General features: G+C 42.7%; 1 protein-coding gene across 4 annotated transcripts in view; it reads right to left on the bottom strand.

The window, feature by feature from the left end:
- Nucleotides 1-803: 803 nt before the first annotated feature.
- Nucleotides 804-18,899, bottom strand: part of BRCA1 (BRCA1 DNA repair associated) — a 52,318-nt gene continuing 34,222 nt past the window's right edge. For 3 of the 4 annotated variants that reach the window (XM_053361911.1, XM_053361913.1, XM_053361914.1), the window contains 9 exons: nucleotides 16,213-16,544; nucleotides 14,056-14,143; nucleotides 11,952-12,029; nucleotides 9,982-10,022; nucleotides 8,406-8,489; nucleotides 7,269-7,323; nucleotides 5,674-5,747; nucleotides 4,681-4,741; nucleotides 804-3,346 (listed from right to left, as the gene is read on the bottom strand). In XM_053361911.1, the coding sequence (XP_053217886.1) occupies nucleotides 3,237-3,346; nucleotides 4,681-4,741; nucleotides 5,674-5,747; nucleotides 7,269-7,323; nucleotides 8,406-8,489; nucleotides 9,982-10,022; nucleotides 11,952-12,029; nucleotides 14,056-14,143; nucleotides 16,213-16,544 (923 nt within the window). In that variant the 3' untranslated portion in view covers nucleotides 804-3,236. Of the gene's footprint in view, nucleotides 3,347-4,680; nucleotides 4,742-5,673; nucleotides 5,748-7,268; nucleotides 7,324-8,405; nucleotides 8,490-9,981; nucleotides 10,023-11,950; nucleotides 12,030-13,993; nucleotides 14,144-16,212; nucleotides 16,545-18,899 lie in introns of those variants that run through there. The other variant, XM_053361915.1, reaches the window with a different exon arrangement.

Here is an 18,899-nt window from a genome sequence, read left to right on the forward strand (position 1 = left end):
ATGTTTGTACTCTGTAAGACCCACTACATATGGCATGTTAAGGCCATCATCTAGTTAAGCAAATCTGTTGTCTTCAATGGCACCCAACTCCCAAGATGGTGCGCGCAGAGCAGCCATCTTAGTTGATCAATTAATGCTGTATCTATGTGCGTATGGGTAAACATAATGCTTCTGAAGCAAGAAGTGCACATGAGCAATAACAGGCATAATATTTTTAAGACAGGAATGGGAACCCTGCAGTTCTCCAGGTATCCGACTCCCATCAGTCCCAAGCAACATGGCCAGTGGTCAAGGCGATATAGTCCAACAGCATCTCCAGGACCACAGGTTTCCCATCCCTGGGAGAAGACAGCTTCCACAATACCTGCTTACCTGTACAGGGAAACACAAGGCAGGAACTAGGAGAGAAGGCGATAAGGGGATCTGCTCCAGGCTCTAGGCCTGTCCCTTTAAGGACTGCCAGACCTCATCCACGAAGGTTAGAGCATGAGAAGGATAGTCAGGGCCGATGTGGAGCCATCTGGAACTAAGGCTCCATTTGTGTTCCTTTACAGTCATCTGTCTACAATGGACACTCTCTGCTTTCAGTTATCAGACTGGGCATGTCCTCACTGATCCCAGACGGCTAGCTGGACCTTCCACCTCCCAGGCCTTGGGTGGACTCTGCCGCTTCAGAAAAAAAAAGTGCTTGCCATGTGACTTTTTAAAAATATAAACACATGCATTAAAAATTACATTTTAAGAAACCAGAAGTCTTTCTTTGAGGGATCACAGGAAAAGAAATAAGAAGAAAAGACTGTAAATTATTTCAGTATGCAGTTACGGCAGCAAGAACTTTATTGGCCCAGAAATGGAAACAAGAGGAAATACCGACGATTCAAGAATGGAGAATGAAATTGACGGACTATGCGGAACTGGACAAATTGACTGGGAAAATAAGATATGTTTGAAACCAAAAGTTCATCGAAGATTGGGGAAAGTTTGTAGATTATCTGAAAAATGTATGTGATGTGCGAACAACGCTAGTGGGGTTTCAAGAAGCACTGTAAAAGTTTAAGATGTATTGTTAAAAAGAAATAGAAAAGGGAGGGAAGTTAAATGGCAATACAATGAAGGAAATGCATATTGAAGAGTAATTATGGATGATTACCAGAGAAACTGAAGGAAGTCCAAAAAGAGTAATTTGTTAAAATTTGGATAAAATTGTACAGGAAAATTAATAAAAATTTATATGAAAAAAAAATACATTTTAAAAAACCATCTGCCTAATTAAAACGTGCACCATTTTAGCCAACCCATCAAACTTGTTTATCAATTAAATACCACACCCCTACTCTGTAGCCTGTGTATAGGCACATAGAGATCTATTAAAAAAAGATTCTTGGGCCTAAGTGATTGATACTGAAATTGTACAGTGCAGGCAGATTCATTGTGTTTTTGTAAGGTTGCCCCAAGACTCTTTTGCTATAGGAGGCTTAAACGTTGTGTTGTTTTTTCAGGCTTGGATGTGGAGGGCGCAGCAATCCCAAGCATGCTTCCATGCTGGCAGAATGCAAGCTTCCTTTGCTCACATTATTTGAAAACATAAAACCGCTGGATCCAGAGCCTCAGGGTAGCTGGCAAACTTAGCAAAAACAGAATGCCAATAAAAAGCTACCATGAAATATTTAAAACATTAAAACAAACAACACACTGTAAAATATGCTTCTGAGCGAGCCCATTCTCATCCTTGGAAGAAACGAGAGTAGGCTAGCAAGGCCTTGGTGAGGACCCAGCTAGCAAGTCTTTCTTCCATCATCACTGTCCTGTCCCCTTCTAGGAAGGAGGAGGGAAGGCAGGGCTCTCATTCTGCTTTGACCTGAGCAATTGGGAACGTGTCTTTTCTGTAGATGACTTCTCCTGCTGCACGGGGTGGGTAAGCAAATGTTTGGATCTCATGGCAGTGCTTTTACCTATAAGAATCCCATCTTCTCAAGAAGGGGACCTGCTCTACACAGATCTTACATGCCAGATAAAATCTGTGCAGGAATGGAGTGGTGACTTTTCATATTAAAAAATACAAAAATCCTGCTACTTTCTTCCACTGGAACCATTTTTATTTCTTGCTGTGGTCTGTTTTGTCATAGGTTTATGGCACTCTGTACAATGTGCTGTTTTACAGTGTTAGAATATTTTTTTGTTCTTCTACTAAGCCATATTTGTAGGTATCGGTGAAATACAAATTCCAAAAGGGAAAATTACAGCTCTGTGTCAGAACTGACTCTCACAGAAGTGTTTGAGTGAGCAAAACCTGCACCTGACTTACTTGCTTTTAGAATTGCAGAACATCGAAGGATTGCTCCAAATGCATTATGCAATGTAAAACTCTTTCAAAGTTAACTGGGGGGGGGGGGATTGAAAAAGAAAATAACATGATGGCTTCTACCCCTCTTTTAACTGTAAACAAGCAAATTTTATTTATGGATCTCAGTTTGCTTGACAGTAAGAAGTGGTAAATATTCTGTTGTTTCAAAGGCACTTTTCCATACTTGTGGGAACTAAGCCAGCAAAGTTTTTTTTAAAAGAGGTGCTTTGTCCCATGGTACATGGAAGAAGTAGGCTGATCAAATATCCTAACCCAAAAATAATGGCTGGGTCTTCTGTGGATCCAGGAATATAATGATCAAAACCTGTTTGCATTTAACTTGCTAGAGAGATGCTAGATTTATTTACTTTGAGCAAAACAAATATTTGACTTGGGACATACTTCCTTATGATGCAGGGGCCCAGTGGTTTTTTGTGTGTGCCATCTCTAGTCTGACAGTGCTTCTTATTAGATGTTGCTATGCCAGTATTCCAGCATAAGTGCATCTTTGTATGTGAACACCCTTCCCCATTAAACAAGCAGATAAAATACTGCCATCCTCCTGAGTTAATTGAAGCTCTCAGATCCATATAACTCTTTCAAATGATTACATCTCCAAGACACGAAGAGAAAAGTCTCCCAAACAAGGCAGCAATTGGATAGTAAATAATGCATCTGCAACAGCACAGAAGAACACATTATTGCTTGGCTCACGACGGCAAAGATAGAAGTATCACAGTTTTAAGTTCTGCCTTTGGCGGGCAACGGGGTGTTTTCATGCCAACTGAAATATTTATCTCGCAAGTGAAACCACACTGTCTGTGAGGAAGCCTTTCACAAAAGTTCCACAGAAATCCTTTCCTGAAGATTCTGTGTTCAAAAGACCATCCTTTCACACCTGTTGCACGATGTATTCGTCAAATGCCTGGCGTTGATAGCATGCAATACTGTCCAGCATCCACTCTCGTGAGACTACAGTAGCACTGCATTGCGGTGGGATCCCTGCAATACAAGATCAATTGTGAGAATTTTAATGTCCACACTCTCTTGTTCCCCTTCTCTTTACCCAGAGCGCTCAGGAATGCACTTTCTTTCAGAGCATCTTTGATGGATGACCTTTCAAAATGCCAGACGCACAAAAACTGCAAATGACAAGGGGCAGATCATGTGAGCAGGTTTGAACTGTCGCTGCAACATCCCTTGACATTACTTGTTAGCTATTTGTTTAGTATCAAGCAACTTTGAGTGATAGTGTGCATGTGTGGGTAAGGTTGGGCCAAGCCCATGACCTAATCTAAGTCACTAATCCACATCCCTCGCCCTTCATGTTGGGGAAAGAGAGGGAGATATACGTGAAGCAGTGGAGGAAAAGTTTTCTTCTCCTTCGTGTAACCTTGCTGTGTCTCCCTCCAAAGCCATTTTAGGAAGTATAAGCAGAAAACAAAGGGGAAACCAGCTCTCACCACTACAAAACACCAATGTGAGACTTTACAGTTGCACCAGGAAGTATCCACAAATAGGCTTGCCAGCCTACTGGCACCAAATGACTCTAGCTCTCTGGGGAACAGGATGCCTGCAGTACACAGACCCTTTCCCTGCCTGGAGCTGTTACTTGAGATCCCAGTCTGGAGAAAGTAAAATACAGGCATCTTTTCTGAGCAGTGGCAAGAGGGAGCACTGCTTCAGTTTCTTACCTTCCCCATGGTAAAGGGACCCCTGTCCATTAGGTCCAGTCGTGACCAACTCTGGGGTTGCAGCGCTCATCTCGCTTTACTGGCCGAGGGAGCTGGCATACAGCTTCCGGGTCATGTGGCCAGCATGACTATGCCGCTTCTGGCGAACCAGACCTGCGCACGGAAACGCTGTTTACCTTCCCACCAGAGCGGTACCTATTTATCTACTTGCACTTTGACATGCTTTCGAACTGCTAGGTTGGCAGGAGCAGGGACCGAGCAATGGGAGCTCACTCCGTTGCGGGGATTCAAACCGCTGACCTTCTGATCGACAAGCCCTAGGCTCTGTGGTTTAACCTACAGCGCCACCCGCATCCCTTCCACATATACTTGTGCAAATGAGAGAAGCCAGCACCTCTTCCCCAAACCCCTTTGTGTGTGCTACAGGGCTATGGGGGTTGGTGTTAGGCATTATTTATTACCGACTAGTAAAGTCAAGCTAACAAATGTGAAGTCCTGATCCAGAGCCTTGAACAGCTAATTCTGCTTCCTCTAGACAGTTATTCTGTCATGGCTGGTATTTATTATTCCAAACTAGTACACAATCGGACACTTTGTAACCTATGTTTATCTTGGGAGGCATGGGCAGCACGATAATCTCACCTTGGCAGGCAGTGTCTTCGCTCCAAGCTTCGGGCTGAACGACCACCACAGCAGTAGACTTCTAGGGGTTGCCAGATAAAAGAGAAGAATGAGGAGGAGGAGGAGAAATATACTGGATCAAATTTGCCTGCCTGTCTGCAGCCAGAGATACTGTTGGGACAGGTTGTTCTTCACTTTGCTGCAGTATTGCAACTCGACAGGGAGTTGAGGAGAAACCTTCCCCCTACCTTCCCAACTACACAAAAATTAAGTTAGGTGACAAAGGAAATACATTAGGAGCATAAGACAGTGCCAGAGAAACCAGGCTTGAAGCTAAGGGTGGCACAGAGGTGGTCTAAGGGCACACTGAAAATTGCACTCCCCCAACACATGCCCATGAATGCATGTTCTCTCAGCATCCAATTGTCCATAGCTCTTTGCTCGGACAGTAAGTGAGATGTCACTGTCCTATATAGTGTCAGGTGTGTGTGACTTGTGAAAAGCAAACATCAGTAGGTGACATTCTGCCACTGAACTACATGTGCCTGATATACACGTTTCGGATTAAAATATTCCTGGCAGCAGCGCTAGGAAACAAACTGCCATCTGACTGATGTTTGGAGCAAAGGTGGGGAGCTTTTTTTCAGCTCAGGGGTTATATTTCCTTGTGACCAGGCTTTTAGGGGCTGCACAGATGTGGCCAAAGTATGGCATGACCACAGCTGGCGGTGGGTGCGGCTGCCCAACTCTCTCTCTCTCTCACATACTCTGCACAGTACTGAGCTAGATGCTGGTCTGACTCTGTATGCAATTAGAACCCCATACATACACCCTTGCTCAACACAGGCCATGGGTCGATAAAGCTGAATAAAAAACAAGGCAAGCCAAATTCATTAGTGCTTCAAAGGAATTAAAGGGGGCAAATGGAAATGCTCTCCCTCTGTCTGTCTTGTTTCTCACACACACTCAGATTGGCCCATTTCTCTGTACCCACAATATTAAACCCACACTTACTGTTGAATGTGAGAATAAGCGAGGTTCTTTCACAATAGAGGCACCGGACAGCTCTACCATCCACTCCAATTGTTCTAAGCAATTTCCACCCAGAGGGAAAGAGAGACACAACATCAATATACAATGGTAGAACAGGTTACCCCAACCAACATCAGACAGACAGACAGACAGACAGACAGACAGACACACACACACACACTCCAAGCCCCAAATAGCTCCTCACATCTGTTAGGATATATACGGACATTTTATTTTTATCAAATTTTGGGAGATTCCGGAGTTGTATTCCAAAGACATGACTGCTTAAATGAATCTGGAAAGGTGTGGGCTGTGACACTTTATCTTGCCATTCCTTATGACAGTGGTAGGGAACCTCCGCAGGCCAGATCAGGCCCAGCAGCTGTCTTAATCTGGCTTGTGAAGCAGCTTTGCCCCAATTCGCCGCAAAGGAAGAATCAGGAACCTTAAAGTGCACTCTCAAGCAAGGTTTGTTGCAAGCACCCATTAGCTGACTGGTAGTGACGGCAAGCTCCTTTCGGATCAGCTGCATTACAGAGTTCCCAGTCAGGTAATGCAACTAATTCCTGATTAAAATAGGGCTTACAGTGATGCTGCTTGCAGCAAGTCTCATAAGGAAGTGCTACCTTTGTGCCACCCCCTGTTTGATTTCAAACCACACAAGCAGCTTTGCTTGAATTCATGTTGGTCTCCAGAGGAAGATACTTTCATGATGTCATGGTGATGGCAGGTGGCCACCTGTCAAAGTCACCTGCTGGGGCTGGGGGACATCAAGATCTGGTCACTGGTCAGATCCAATCTGCCCCCCGCCTGATAAAACCAGAAGCAGAATAAGTTATACAAAATAAGAGATGCAGATTAATTTGCAAAACTTATTCGGGACACAAAATCATTTTTTCCTGGGGCAGAATAAGAGCAGAGCATACATTTGTCCAGTGTTCCAAAACAATGACTGATCAAGCAAGGAAATCTCAGAGTGCTGTGGTCCGGTCCCTTTTTCGACAATATTGGATAATTTCATCGGTGACTGAGCATGATCAAAGATAATAGTAATCCTGCTTCACTTTACAAGATTCCTTGTCTTTGAACAATGAAAAGGAACTCAAGAAGAGGGATTAACAGATCAATCTATTTCTGAGCCATATCAATTTTACAGGTGTTTACTCATGTTTGTTCCATTCCATTTCTGGATTAATCTTCAGTTGTTTTTTTAAATCCATACCAGAATTTGTATGCACTAAAATATCTATTTTATCACAAAATAAATATTTAAATGTGGAATTCATCTCAGTGCATATATTTCTAAAATTACTTTATCCTGAGATACTTTTTAAAATGCCTTTTGCTACTTTCGTTGAGACAAGAACTATCACAACAGTCAGAAATGTGTGACACCTGAAAGATAATTAATTTTCCAATCTGTATTTTAGTCTGAGAGGTGCAGATTAGGCCCATTTGCTTAAATGTAAACCAAACACAATTCTTCTCCATCCCCAGTAAGGATTCTCAGTGGCTTCTATTGCCTGGGTTGTTTTCAAGCTCTTATCAACCCCTCTCCCTTATTGCATTCTCCTCACCTGGGAGCATGTCAGTGAATGGCCCATAGCAGCATATTTCTAAGCCTTGGAAAAGCTGGAAAGGAAAGCAAAAGTGTCAGAAGGGGTGTGCAATGAAATCCCAAACTAAGGAGCTCAATATGGATATGAACTATGCTATAGGGGTCTGCTCAGACCTGAGTATGTACAGCTAATATGATCCGAGTAGAGTTAAATACAACACTTAGATAAAAGATGAGCACTTAACTAAACTCTGTCTCGATCTAGAAGTGCAGCATTTTTCTTCCCATCCCAATCAGTCTTTATGGTGACAAGGCAATGCAGAATAACAACAACAAAAAATACAGGCCGAAATGGCAGGCCACTACATCTTCAGGCCGGGGGTGGGAGGCAAAATAAACAATTCAGCCAAGCAGAATCAAAGCTTTGCAGCAGGATCGTAAACACAATTTGCATCAGCTCCTAATTATAACCCTCCTTCGCTCCTTGAAGAACTAGAAATTAACTTTCTCTCTATAGCAACAGGGCAACATGACTTTTGATATTCTGCCAGCCTCTTCCTTATTAGTTTTTAACAGTCAGAAGTAGTCAGAGGGTTCTGAATATAACTATTTTTTAAAAAAGATACGAGCCACCATACATGCTTATCAATGGTATTTCATTTTCATGAATTACAAAGTGTCAATCACACACTCATAGGCAAGCAGCGTTAAGCATTTCTGTAAGGGTTACTCAGGAGGGTATAATCTACCTGTTTGCACTTACCTTACAGCCATAGATTCTTCATATTTCTCCCCCTTATTTACATAATTATAAACCACCCACCATTCAAAAATATTGTTGCGGTGTACAAAAATTAATAAAAACAAAACACTAAGTTAAATCAATATGTTAAATCCACGTGTAAATCCAGCATGAACAAGATCCAACAACGCTATCCTGAAAAGCCTTGTTGAATTTTGAAAAGTATTGAAAGAGGTACAAATTGAAAGAACAAATTGTTGGCACTATCCTAATCTGCAGAGGGAGGATATTCCGAAGAGTGGGTGCCACCTTAGGAGGTGCTGGAGAGGGGCACAGTCTCAAGACATTCCTGTGAATTGTACAGGCCTGATACATACTCCTTTGGATAAGTGATAATGGTTAATGGATGCACACCTTTCCAACGGGAGATTCCCTTGCTCTTTTGGGTCCCTGATGGTTTCTCCCATTGATCATGTCTCCTCTAACTTCAAAGTCCTCCTGGAAAACGACACACATGAAATGAAATGACAATGAAACTCTGGTTGGTTTAGAAGGAAAGGAATGCTTGCACTATAGAAGGTGGAACCCTCTCTGTGAAAATTGAGACAGAAGGAGAGGGTTTCTTGGGGGGGGGGCTACAGAGACAACAGCTCTCATTGCACACTTAAAATCAAATAAATGTTCCTTTAAAAAGGAGACACAACTGGAATGAATAACTGGATCTTCACAGAAAGCGAAACTCTGAACTGTTTACAATGTTCATTGGAATCTTGTAAAGTAGAAGTTCAAGAGCTTAGAGAGGAATGGAACAAATTCAGAACATGTTATAAATGGTTCCCAACCGTTTTTGGCCATGCCCCACCTAAGCATCTCTAAAATCCTGATGCCCCACCTCTGTGACATATAATTCTTATTATTCAAAAAGTGAATTCCTATTCACGTGGAGGAAGTTTAAAAGGCCATTAACTGTTAATAACTCATTCTTGAATTTGCTCCCTTAAAAATCAAATTGCCTCACTGTGGAGCGTGTGGGAACCACGGGTCTAAGCAATTGTGAATTGCTATAGAATCTAGACAGAATGCTTCCTTAGATTCAAATTAGAGAATGATTCACCAAAAACTGGTGTTTCAAGTACAGTAATCCCATGTAACTTGTACGCATTCAGCTTTACGTGCATGGCAAAAAAATAAAAAGGGGTGGAAAGGAGGCAGGGGGAAAATGAATTTGGAACCCTACTTGCCATTCAACCCAATGGGTTTTGACTATACACGATTTTGGCTTCAGGCGCAATCCTTGGAACATAACCCCTGTGTAAGTTGTGGGAAGGCATTGTGTAATTCACACAGGTGCTGGAGGTATAGTGTTGGAAATGCCTTTTCCAACATAGAACCATAGAATCGTAGTTGGAAGGGACCCAAGGCGCATCTAGTCCAAACCCCTGCAATGCAGGAATCTCAGCTAAAGCATCCAATAAATTATTTATAAGTATTAGCATTTAAATACCGTATTTTTCACTCTATAAGTCGCACTTTTCCCCTCCTGAAAAGTATGGGGAAATGTGTGTGCATCTTATGGAGTGAATGCAGGCTGCGCAGCTATCGCTGGCTTCTTGAGCACAGCGGGAGCGCTCCTGCCTTTTCGCTCAGGAGGCTTTGCATTGAGGCTTCCTTCTTGCTGTCCTGGCTTCTGGCTTAGCCGCACGAAGCCTCTTGAGGGCAGGGGGAGCCTTCATCCCGCTGCCCTGAAGAGGCTTTGCGCAGCTATCCCAGAAGCCAGATCCCTCTTGCTGTTCTGGCTTCTGGGATTCAGAATATTTTTTTTCTTGTTTTCCTCCTCCAAAACATAGGTGCGTCTTATAAAGCGAAAAATATGGTGAACAGAAAGCAAAAGGCCACCTTCAGTAGTGGCTCTTCCTCCTGCTCCCCCATTCTAAGTACTCTGCAAAATGCTCACATATAAAAACAGCAAAATAGCAGACACCAGACATACCTCATTAAGAACTCTTCTTTCCTTCAGTGACTGTACAACCCCTAGGACAGATCAGGCAGAAGCTTACTATTAATTATAATGATACAGTAAATAGCTCTTTTTAGCACCTGCCACACAATCTTTAGTTCTTACCTCAAGATACAAAAAAAATAAAGTAAATAAATAAAAACATCGATGTGGTGCAAAAGAGCAAGCCCATGTTTAAATAATACTGCCTGCTGGCAGTATTACTGTACACTGCTGGAAACTTTATCCTCCCCACTCCTTTGAGATTTCAAATCCATTTCCTTCACGAATACAAATGCTGAACTAACTGAAACAGTTTATGGCTTATTTCCAGGGAACAAGGGCTGGTCCTGCCAAGAGCAACTCTAGGTGGGTTGATGCTTTAAAGAAATTCAAAGGGTCGGGGGGGGGGTGAGAATTCAATGACCTGTATGAATTAGGCAAAACTAAATCAAATTTACATCTCTTTGCTTGTTTCCCATAGTTCATTCTTTTGGAGAAGTGCACTGAATCCCTAACTTCACAAATACTACTACTACTACTACTACTACTACTACTACTACTAATAATAATAATTTTTATTTATACCCCGCCCTCCCCAGCCAAGGCTGGGCTCAGGGCGGCTAACAAGCAATAATAAAAACAAGTTGAATGATTACAACTTAAAAACAAAATTAAAATACATTAAAATACTGAAACATTAAAATATTAAAATGTAGCCTCATCGCAGGAGAAAGGAAAAGAAAAAAGAAAGAGAGGGAGGGAAATCAAATTGGCTCCAAGCCAAAGGCCAGGCGGAACAACTCTGTCTTACAGGCCCTGCGGAAAAAAATCAGATCCCGCAAGGCCCTGGTCTCATGAGGCAGAGCGTTCCACCAGGCCGGGGCCAGAGTTGAAAAGGCCCTGGCTCTGGTTGAAGCCAATCTACCTTCCTTAGGGCCCAGGACCACTAGGGTGTTGCTATTTATGGACCTTGAGGCTCTCCATGGGGCATACCGGGTGAGGCGGTCCCGTAAGTACGAGGGTGCTAGGCCATGAAGGGCTTTAAAGGTTAAAAGTAGCACCTTAAATCTCACCCTGTACTCCACTGGGAGCCAGTGCAGCTGGAAAAGCACTGGGTGAATATGCTCCCATGGCAGAGACCCCGTGAGGAGCATTCTGCACCCGCTGGAGCTTCTGGGACAGCTTCAAGGGCAGCCCCGTGTAGAGCAAATTACAGGAGTCAAGCCTGGAGTCAAGCATGGATCACTGTGGCCAGCATCTTTTCTCCTTGATTTCACCATTGTCCATATTTACTGACCACATATGCTAAAAGCGGAAAAATCACAGGATGGTGAATTCTTTGCCTAGTGCCAAACTCCACACTTGGATGATTCAAGTGGGGTGGGAAATGCAGAGCCTACACTTTACTTTGCATAAAGAGACAGACAGACTAAAAACACTGAAAAGGTGGCTTATGTTTGGGGGCCAAGCTAGATAAAATGTGGGCAAATTCAAAACATGCAGTCCTCCAGAGGTTATTGGACTCTATAGATGCAGCCAGTGGTCAGGGATGACGGGATTTGGCAACCCAACAATTTCTGGAGGGCCACAGGGGCAAAGATACTAGAAGCTTTATGGCACTTGTATGTTTCCACCCTCCCTCAGCCACATCATGCAAACAGCAGGCTGGGGTGGGGGGCAGAAATTTAGATTAGGAAAACAGTTCCTGTGGTGTGGAGAAAGATTGCCGCTGCTCCCCCCTTTGGCCTCCCAATGTTGGCTTTGAACTTTAAAAATCCCTCAAAAATGTGGGACATCGCCAAATGTTTCATCAAGTTTTGATTTTGCATCCTAAACATTAAATTCCCTGTGGTGGTACCCAGGCTGAGGAACACCCTGTCCTGAGTGTACTGCTAGCCGTTGAACTTTGCAAGAGTGCGAGGGGAGAGAATAGAGATATTTCAATGAATGTTCACACTTACAATGGTAGCTCACCACCCACTTACGTCCAGCAATACCTAGGAAGTATTTCAGGGTCCGCTCGCAAACCAGATCCTCATCTGAAGATTAAGCAGAGAGAGCTCAATTAGTGCTTAGGCCCGGCCCTGCCTTCGGAAACCTCATAAGAAGCTTCTGCAAGAGAGGGACTGTGAGCGAGCAACACCGTGGGAGCAGTGTTTCTAGGACTAAGGTGAAACCGCGAAGCTCCCTTGTTAATTTTGCTATTGGATGCTGCATGTTAAGTAATCTTGTTCTATTTATAGTACTGAAATGTGGTGGGTTGTTTGGCATGTTATTATATTTGCTATTGTTTTGCTATGTTATCATGAAACTGTTTTTGTAGTGTTTGTTTGAAATGCATACCTGTTTTCTTTGTTGTGAGCTGTTTTGAGCAGGATCTCTTTTGAGGAAAAGTGGCATACAAATAAAATTATTTAGGCATCCCCAAGGGCATGGGGGCAGGTCCAATGGGATTTTTGAAAATGATTTTTCCTTTAACAGCAGATCATCGTGCTCAGTAGTACCTTCAAAAGATTGCTAGGTGACAGGGGAAAGGGTGCCAGAGGGAGGAAAGATGGCATGTGGAATCAAGGGCCCAATTCTTTGGATCATGCCCAAGTAGTCTGACAGGCAAGCAACCCTTAGAAAGTTCTGCCAGGTACCTGCCAGGATGTTGTGCAGATTCACAGGATGCATCAAGCAGGCTAGAGCACCTTTCAAGATCTAAACTGCTTTTTGGAAAGCAGAGGAGGGACATTAGTCTCCCTCTCTTTTTGTTTTCCAGGAATTACCTGGTTGATCCATTACTATCACCTTCTCAGTGGTGATACAAAACCAAATTATGCACCAAGGAAAGCTAGCCTTGGCAATCTGAAAAAATGAAGAAATAATCAAACAGCATGCGCGTTTGTTTTTGAGACATAATATATTTTGTTAGCCACAGGATGAGACAAGAATATACTACTAGAAAGCTGCTCAGCTTATTTTCCTACCCATGAGTTTCCTATAACTTGTCAGTGTTTGCAGTTTATCTCTGCAAGCCACGTGGGATAGAAACTTGCATTTAATAATAATAATAATAACCACCACCTAAAAAGCTGAATTACCAAAGCAAAGAGTATGCAGTCCTCTCTATCTACAAGGAACAAGAAGCAAAACTATAGCAGCAAAGGTCAAGTTTGGATTTTGACTCAGAACTCTCAAAGCCCCATTCAACACTTCCTCAAAATTGCCGTGCTAGCTCAGACCAGGGGGCATCTAATACAGTGGTGCCTCGCAAGACGAACGCCTCGCAAAACGAAAAACTCGCAAGACGAAAGAGTTTTCCGTTTTTGAGTCGTTCCGCAAGACGAATTTCCCTATGGACTTGCTTCGCAAGAAGCGGAAAAGTCTCCGCTGTCCCGGGGGCTTTTAAAATGCTGGGGGTCGGCAGCGAAGGATTCGCTGCCGCCCGCCAGCATTTTAAGATCGCCCCGGGAAAGCAGAGAAGTCTCCGCTGTCCCGGGGGCTTTTAAAATGCTGGCGGTCGGGAGGAAAGCCCTCCTGTCCCCGGAGCTTGCAGGGTGGGAGGTGGGGAGAAGGGCTTTTCTTCCCACCGCCAGCCTTCAGAACAGCCTTCTGAAGGCTGGCGGTGGGAAGAAAAGCCCTTGTCCCCCCCCCCCCAGCCTTCAGAAGAGATCGGGGGACAGACTGTCCCCGGACCTGGTCTGAAGGCGGTTTCCATAGGAACGCATTGATTGATTTTCAATGCATTCCTATGGGAAACGGTGCTTCGCAAGACGAAAAACTCACAAGAAGAAAAAACTTGCGGAACGAATTAATTTCGTCTTGCGAGGCACCACTGTACAGCATTCTGTGTTCAACAGTGGCTAGCCACATGTATCTGGGAAGCTCAGTATTTGGTAATCAGAAAAAAAAACATCTCTGAGCTTGTGAGTTTCAATAAGCAATCATAATTAACAGTTGTTGGTTCTCTTCATGCAATTATTAAATTGAACTCTGGCAGTCTTGACGGCATACCTACCTATTCATCCACTTTATGTGGCAATGCAGATGGGAAAGTTCTCCTCTGGGTTCTCAACTCACCTGTTTTCATTACTACATGAGTTGTTTCATAAGAAATCTTATTAGACCAAGTGCTCTCATTTTTCCTGGCAAACATCTGTACTAGTCGCTAGAAATAAAGCAAATATTGGAGTTAGAAATTATTGATTTTATCAACACATTAGATATTGCTGTCTTCTCAATAGAGCCTCTAAGAACTTTTAAGAACGTACACCCTTCTTTTCCGTATCAATGTCCAAGGTAGCTTACAACATTAAAACCACAGTAAAACTATCATTAAAACTATGATTACCTAGACTCTGTGCCATGACTGCTACTTGGGCAACCAGATTCATGGCCAGATCCAGAAGTACCCTCACACTATAAACCTGACTTTTCAAGGAGAATGCTACCCAGTTCATGAGAGATTGAGCTGCTCTTCCCAGATCAGAAGTCCTATGGATCAGGGTCGCCTCTCTGTTGTTTGGATTAAGCTTCCATTAGTATCTCTCTCAACCATATTCACATATAAATAAATGATAATTTTTTTATTTATACCCGCCCTTCCCGGTTCAGAAAACCGGGCTCAGGGCGGCTAACAACAAATTTAAAACACTTAATTGTAGAAGCAGCATAAAATACAGTATAAAAACATGAATAACAATAAAATTCAAAGTTCAAAAAAATCAATTTGGAGGAAATCCATCTAATAAGCATTAGATAGTCACCAGGGCTAGCTAGCTGAATTAGTCCTACTTAGGCCAGCAAGGAGGCCAGGGAAGAATTAGCTGTGGGGTCTCAGAGTGGGTAATCTTCATAAAAGGGGAGGGTGAGCGAAGAGAAGGGAAATAAAAGATCAGGCTGAATTCAAATTAAAGGCCACTCGGAATAGCTCTCTCTTAAAGGCCCGACGGAAGGAGGTTAAATCCTGAAGGGACCTAGTCTCATGGGACAGAGCATTCCACCAGGTCGGAGCCATCACTGAAAAGGCCCTGGCCCTGGTGGAGGATAGTCTGACTTCCTTAGGGCCAGGGACCTCTAAACTATGGTTATTAATGGACCTTAAGGTCCTCTGTGGGGCGGTCCTATTACTGACTACAGGCCATAGTTTAGAACAGCATGGGGGAACCTGTGACCCCTCAGGTATGGTTAGACAACAGCTTCCATCATCCCTGACGCTTGACCATGTTGGATGGGGCTGTTGGGTGGAGTCCAGCAATACCTGGGGAGAGACAGTGGTGGAATGTGGTGGAATGGGGGAGGGGGAAAATGGAAAGGGAGAGACTATGCAGTGCCGTCCATATATTGGTGACATCACTTCCAAAACATCTCCAGCAGTTTCCTGTCAATGTTAAATAGCATAGGGGACAAGATGGAACCCTCATGTCAGAATGATATGCATCTAGATCAGGCTTCCTCAACCTCAGCCCTCCAGATGTTTTGGGACTACAACTCCCATGATCCCTAGCTAGCAAGACCAGTGGTCAGGGATGATGGGAATTGTAGTCTCAAAAACATCTGGAGGGCCGAGGCTGAGGAAGATTGATCTAGATAATCCACACCGTCTGGAAAAGCTGAAATTGAGATGCTGCTGTGTACTCAAGAATGCTGCTGAAGAATGGAACATTAGAGACTGGCCAGAAATTATCGAATAAAGTGAGATTAAGCACTTTAAAAAATAAAGGTCTCACTAATGTCTCTTTCAGTAGTTGGTTCTTGGAAATGACACTCTCCCGTAAGTTTACCACTCTCATTACCCAGGTAGGCCACTTCTGTTGGACCTAATAAAAAGTATTATGCTACTCTTTCATAGTAGAAGTAGTGGCAATTCTCCTCTCTAAAACAAGGAAAGAAAACCCAAATGCCCTGTTTACTACAGCAATTTTAGATTGGAGTCTAAAAGTTTTACATAACTTTTCTGTACTGCCAAAGCTGGCAAAGAAATATTTTGATGATGGCTTCTTTAACTATCAATTTTTTTACAGACCTGCTAAAAAATAAGAATGGACTGAGAGTTTGTCAATAGTATTTCTCAAAGCAGGCTGCATGGTCTCTCAGCACCAGATCCTAGATATAAATTCCATGGTTTTGAGTAGTTTCTTAGATGGAAACTGAGAAAGATCAGGATTTGAATTGCAGCCTCTGATCCTTGCTCTATAATATGAATCATACTGATTTTACCATTGAAGGAGTGCTTACCAACTCGCCCTGGTTCAGACCCGAGGCCACCAGAGACATATTCTTCTTGCTTGTCAGAAATGGCCTCTCTGAATTCCCTTTGCTTGTGCTACAATGTGTGATTTGTGACAAGGGGCAGACTGGACTTCCTTGTGCACTATGCCTCAATGCACTTTGTCTTCCAGCATCATGTGTGGCAGCAGGAGGCCCCATTGCTGTCTCTGCGGCCAAAAGGCTGGAAATCTGCTCTTTAGACGTTGAGGACCCTGGAGTCCCTTGCATGTTTCTCACAGGGGTAGAAAAGGCACCTTGGAGGCTTTGTTTACTTTCAGAACTCAAATCTGCTTTACTTCCTGAAAAAGAAGAAAATACATCCATTAGAAAAGCATTTCCTTCCATATCTGGAATGGATTAAAGATCCATCACTTAGACCAGTCATTATCAGCCTAACATACTTCCAAGGTTCCATGGATGCCAGAAGTACACTTCCTTTCTTATCATACCTAAATTTACTGCAAAGCTTTCAGAATATGAAATATTATCATGCAGTATTAGCTGACAGTTTGTATTGTCTAGGTATTTGTGAAATTTTTAGAGCATAAGTGCCTGCATTTTATTTTAAGAAACACAAATATACCAAGCATTATAGAGGAGCTGCAAGCAAAGCTTTATTATATGGTCATCAGAAATAGTATGCAGACATCAACATTATCTTACAGAAACTTAAGAAGCTTTAGAGAAAAAGCTCAGAAAATAAATGTTCTTAAATGCAATTTAAGGAACAGCAATATATTCTCTACAGTCTATTCCTGATAGTTTCACCCTTGAGGAGTTAAAATGTTTGTGAACATTCTTGGCAGCTCTGCAGAAGGCTGAGTGGGTGGAAGGGAGCCTGCACATGTCTGTCACTGATGGACATGTTTTTAACCCTATTATATACTTATCATTATCACGGATTTCTTAATTGCCTTATAGACAACCACTCCCAGGCTGATGAACATTGAGAATAAAGAAGAAAGTTAAACACACAAAAACAACAAATACATTAACAACAAAAGTGAAACCATACAAAGTAGACACCCCTGGTAAAAACCCATTTATCCAGCCAGGAAAGTCTGTCGGAACAAAAATGTTTCCAGAAAATGCAGATAGTGGGCATCTGCTGGATCCCAGCAGGAAAGATATTACAAAAGATATTACACAGAAACAGGGGCAGCCATACTAAAAGAAAGCCTTGCTCTGGGTTACTGAGGAATAGGCTTCTGAGATCTTTGGAACTTTTACAGAGAAACTCTCCCACAGCTATTTATGACGTGTATAAGGGTGAATAAGAGATAGACTTAGTATAGGGTACTTTGTTTTTAGGTGAGTTGGTCTAGATTCTAGACCAATGCCTCAACCTTCCAGGTTTGGGGAAAAAAATAAAAATGTTAGTGACACAGTTCTCAGCCAGTAACTTGAAGTGACATCAGTCTCTAAAGCAGCTTTAGTATTTTGCTGATTTATTCTGAAATATTCATCATAAAATGTAGAACCGTATTAGTTCCTGACTCTGGAGAGTAGCTGCATCTTTAACGGTCTATAAAACACTCACAGTCCTGCATCAGTATATAATACGTTACCGACTCAATACTCAAATTATACTTTGAATATTCAATCACACTGAAAAAAACACAAGGTGTCAAGTGATGCGTTTGGTGGAACTAATGATAAAACAGCAGAAGAAACATGGAAAGAGCAGAACAGGCCTGAGGCAACATTCTCTTCACTACTTTTTTTTTAAAGCTTCTTATTTATGGTGTCTCAAAAGAGCTTTAATATATCTCTTCTCCCCAGAAAGTGATTAGAAAGAGGCAAAAGGTTTTTTTTTTAATAGCCAGGAGAGACGCTGTAATTTGTAATCAAGCCATCAATAAATGTAATCAGGTTGAAGCTTTTATGAGGCGCCCCAAAATACTTTATACTGGCCTGAAAGCCCAAACAAGGGCTCTGTTAATTAAGTTGTCTTCAGTCTGTTTCCGAGCCCAGAGGAAGCTAATTAATCGATTTCACCGACTTAAAACTCAAACGTGCTATTTATAGCTATCTAAGGATTTGGCTTTGATTGGATTTGAAATTGCTGCAAAAACATTCGCCTGCAAACCAGTTCCATCAGGAACAGCACATTATTCTCACACTAGATAAGGTTCTGCTTATGTCTAAACGCAGTGGGCTTCTAAACCCAGAAAGACTGGCCCTAGAATCACTGGGGGATTGGGATGAAAATAAACTAGAAAAGCACAGCAGACTCATGACTGCCATTCTAGAAGTTGCTAATCACTTTTGCGATTTATGTTAAAGATACTGGGTGGTATTCAATTCAGTTTTACTCAGAGTTGTTGCTGTTGCTGTTGTTGTTGTTGGGGTTTTTTGGCATCCATCTGTCTCGAGAGAAAATGGAGTGTTCCTCCAGGGGTGAAGCCAAACCTCTTCATTAGTTTGGCTAAGCCTGGGTGGTGTGTATAAAGGTCCTGGGCTGCCGAGACAACGTCCCTCCTCTCAGCCTCACTGATGTGGTCCAAAGGAAAGTAGAGCAATACATTTGGCACAGCTTGGATGCAGGGGTTGCTGAAGGAGGCGTACACGGCACCAGCCAACAGTCTTATGGGTTTACTCCTTAGCGTTTTCTTCTCCCGAGGATACCCCACAGGACATCAGAGGCTTTGGAT

The sequence above is a fragment of the Podarcis raffonei genome, chromosome 13 (genome assembly GCF_027172205.1).
Source record: "Podarcis raffonei isolate rPodRaf1 chromosome 13, rPodRaf1.pri, whole genome shotgun sequence".
Classification (NCBI taxonomy): Eukaryota; Metazoa; Chordata; class Lepidosauria; order Squamata; family Lacertidae; genus Podarcis; species Podarcis raffonei.